Consider the following 1,822-nt stretch of genomic DNA (forward strand, 5'->3'; position numbering starts at 1 on the left):
CGAGTCGCCCGCAGTGCGGCGGCCGTGCTCCCACAGAAGTGCGTCCCGGGGGCAGCCGCACATCGCCGCGGCCATAGCGCGGGCAACGCCGGAAGACACGCTGCGGGCGCGGGGCCACCGTCGCGCTCCGCAGAAACTCCGCCCCTCTTCGGCGCAGCGCGAGGGGGCGGGGTGAGAAGGAAGGCAGGAAGGAAAGAGGAGGCGCAATTAAACAGACCGGCACAACACTCGCGCGGACGGCGGCAACGGCGGAGGCGCCGAGCGAAGGAGGGGAACGGCCGGCGCTCGGAGAAGCGCCCATGGAAATGCGAGCAGCGAACGCAAACACGCAGCAGCAGGGGGAAAAAAGAAAAAAAAGAAGGACGAAAGCGATGGGGCGCGCGGAAGGGGCACGGGGTCCGGCAGCAAACAAAAAACACCACTTTGGCAAACACGACGTACGGCCAGACGGAAAGCGGCAAACGCAAAACACGAAGGAAAAAGGAAACTGAAGGAACAACCAGGCCCCTCGCCGCGCCCAAAAAGCCACGGCGCAGCCAACGCGCAGCGCCCGCGGCAAAGAAGCACAGAGAGGAGAGGAGAAGAGAGAGGCAGAGATATCGATGCGACCGCTCAATCAAACGCAACGGGCAACGACGAAGCGGGCAGCCAACGCAACGCCCGCGGCTGAGCATCTCGATTCACGCCGCGCAAAGTAATTGACGGCTGCGCAGAACTCCGGCAAAGACGACTCCGTCAGGAGAGGCACAGTCCAAAGACGCCCACGACGCAAACTGGGGCCACTGGAAGGCCACACATAATTCATGCGTCCCACACGAGCGGCCGGCCTCAGCCCACAGAAGCCGACCCTGCGGACACAGGAGAGATACGCACCCTCCGCCCAGTCCCTCGCAGCGAGCGGCCGGGCGCACGCCGGCGGGGCCCGCACACAGCTGCTGTGGTGCCTGAGCAGCGCACCCACTCGGGGACGCAATTGAGTTGCAGACCGGGAACACACCGCGGCCCAAAGCTGCGACACGGAACAAACGCTCTGCCCCCCACACGCCGCACGCACCGATCCCGTTTACGAAGCAGCAGACCCCAGAAAAGCAGCCGGCGCACTCGGCTCCAAGCTGCGGCCATAAACGCGGCTGACACGACGCGCAAGCACCTCCACCAGCGCACCGCAGTGCTCATCGCAGGGCATTGCCGCCACGCTCATCCCCACGCACGCGCCACCTCGCGCAGAGTGACGCAAGAACACCGGCACGCAGGGCGGGGAACGCACGGGCCCGACAAACACGAAACGAAAAGGACGGAGGCGTCATAAAACGTGGTGCAAAAAAAAATCGGAGGCATTACTGTCACAGTCACTGGCGTCAAGATCCAGCACATCACCCACTCACGGCCAAGCCGCAGCGCGGCGAAGGTGCGCCCGAGCACGGCGTCCAGCCGGCACATCCCCACCAGCCTCGGCACCCCGCGCAGCGCCACAGCGAATAGCCGCCAACCAACGCCATCGCGGCCACTAGGCGCCTACACGCACCACGGCGAGCAGTCCACCGCCAGCACATGCAGACAAACAAAAAAAACAAAGAAGAGAAGAGGAACAGAGTGCCGCACAGCGGCCAGGCAGAGCAGCGCCGCCCACAGGGCCCGCAGCCCGCCGCACGCAGCGCCCTCCCCACGCACAGGTTGCGTGCCGGGTTCATAACGAAATAAATTTAAAACAAAAACACTCAAGGGGAAAATAAGCCCTGGGACGCAGCTTCGTCCCTTCTTCCAACACGCAGAAAGAAAAACAGTGAAGCTGAACCGCTATCCCCGCCGCGGCCACCACTCC

General features: G+C 64.1%; 1 protein-coding gene across 1 annotated transcript, besides 2 other annotated features; it reads right to left on the bottom strand.

Moving 5' to 3' along the window:
- On the bottom strand, positions 1 to 301 carry Tco025E_09312 (uncharacterized protein; the record flags this gene model as incomplete). Its single annotated transcript, XM_029376132.1, has 1 exon — positions 1 to 301. A coding segment is annotated over one exon (301 nt), but the record flags the coding sequence as incomplete, so codon positions are not given.
- Positions 302 to 447: 146 nt separating this feature from the next.
- Positions 448 to 487: a sequence feature (A-rich).
- Positions 488 to 568: 81 nt separating this feature from the next.
- Positions 569 to 596: a microsatellite.
- The last annotated feature ends 1,226 nt before the right edge of the window (positions 597 to 1,822 follow it).

The sequence above is a fragment of the Trypanosoma conorhini genome (genome assembly GCF_003719485.1).
Source record: "Trypanosoma conorhini strain 025E chromosome Unknown Tco_14.4_contig_01061, whole genome shotgun sequence".
NCBI classification, from domain to species: Eukaryota; Euglenozoa; class Kinetoplastea; order Trypanosomatida; family Trypanosomatidae; genus Trypanosoma; species Trypanosoma conorhini.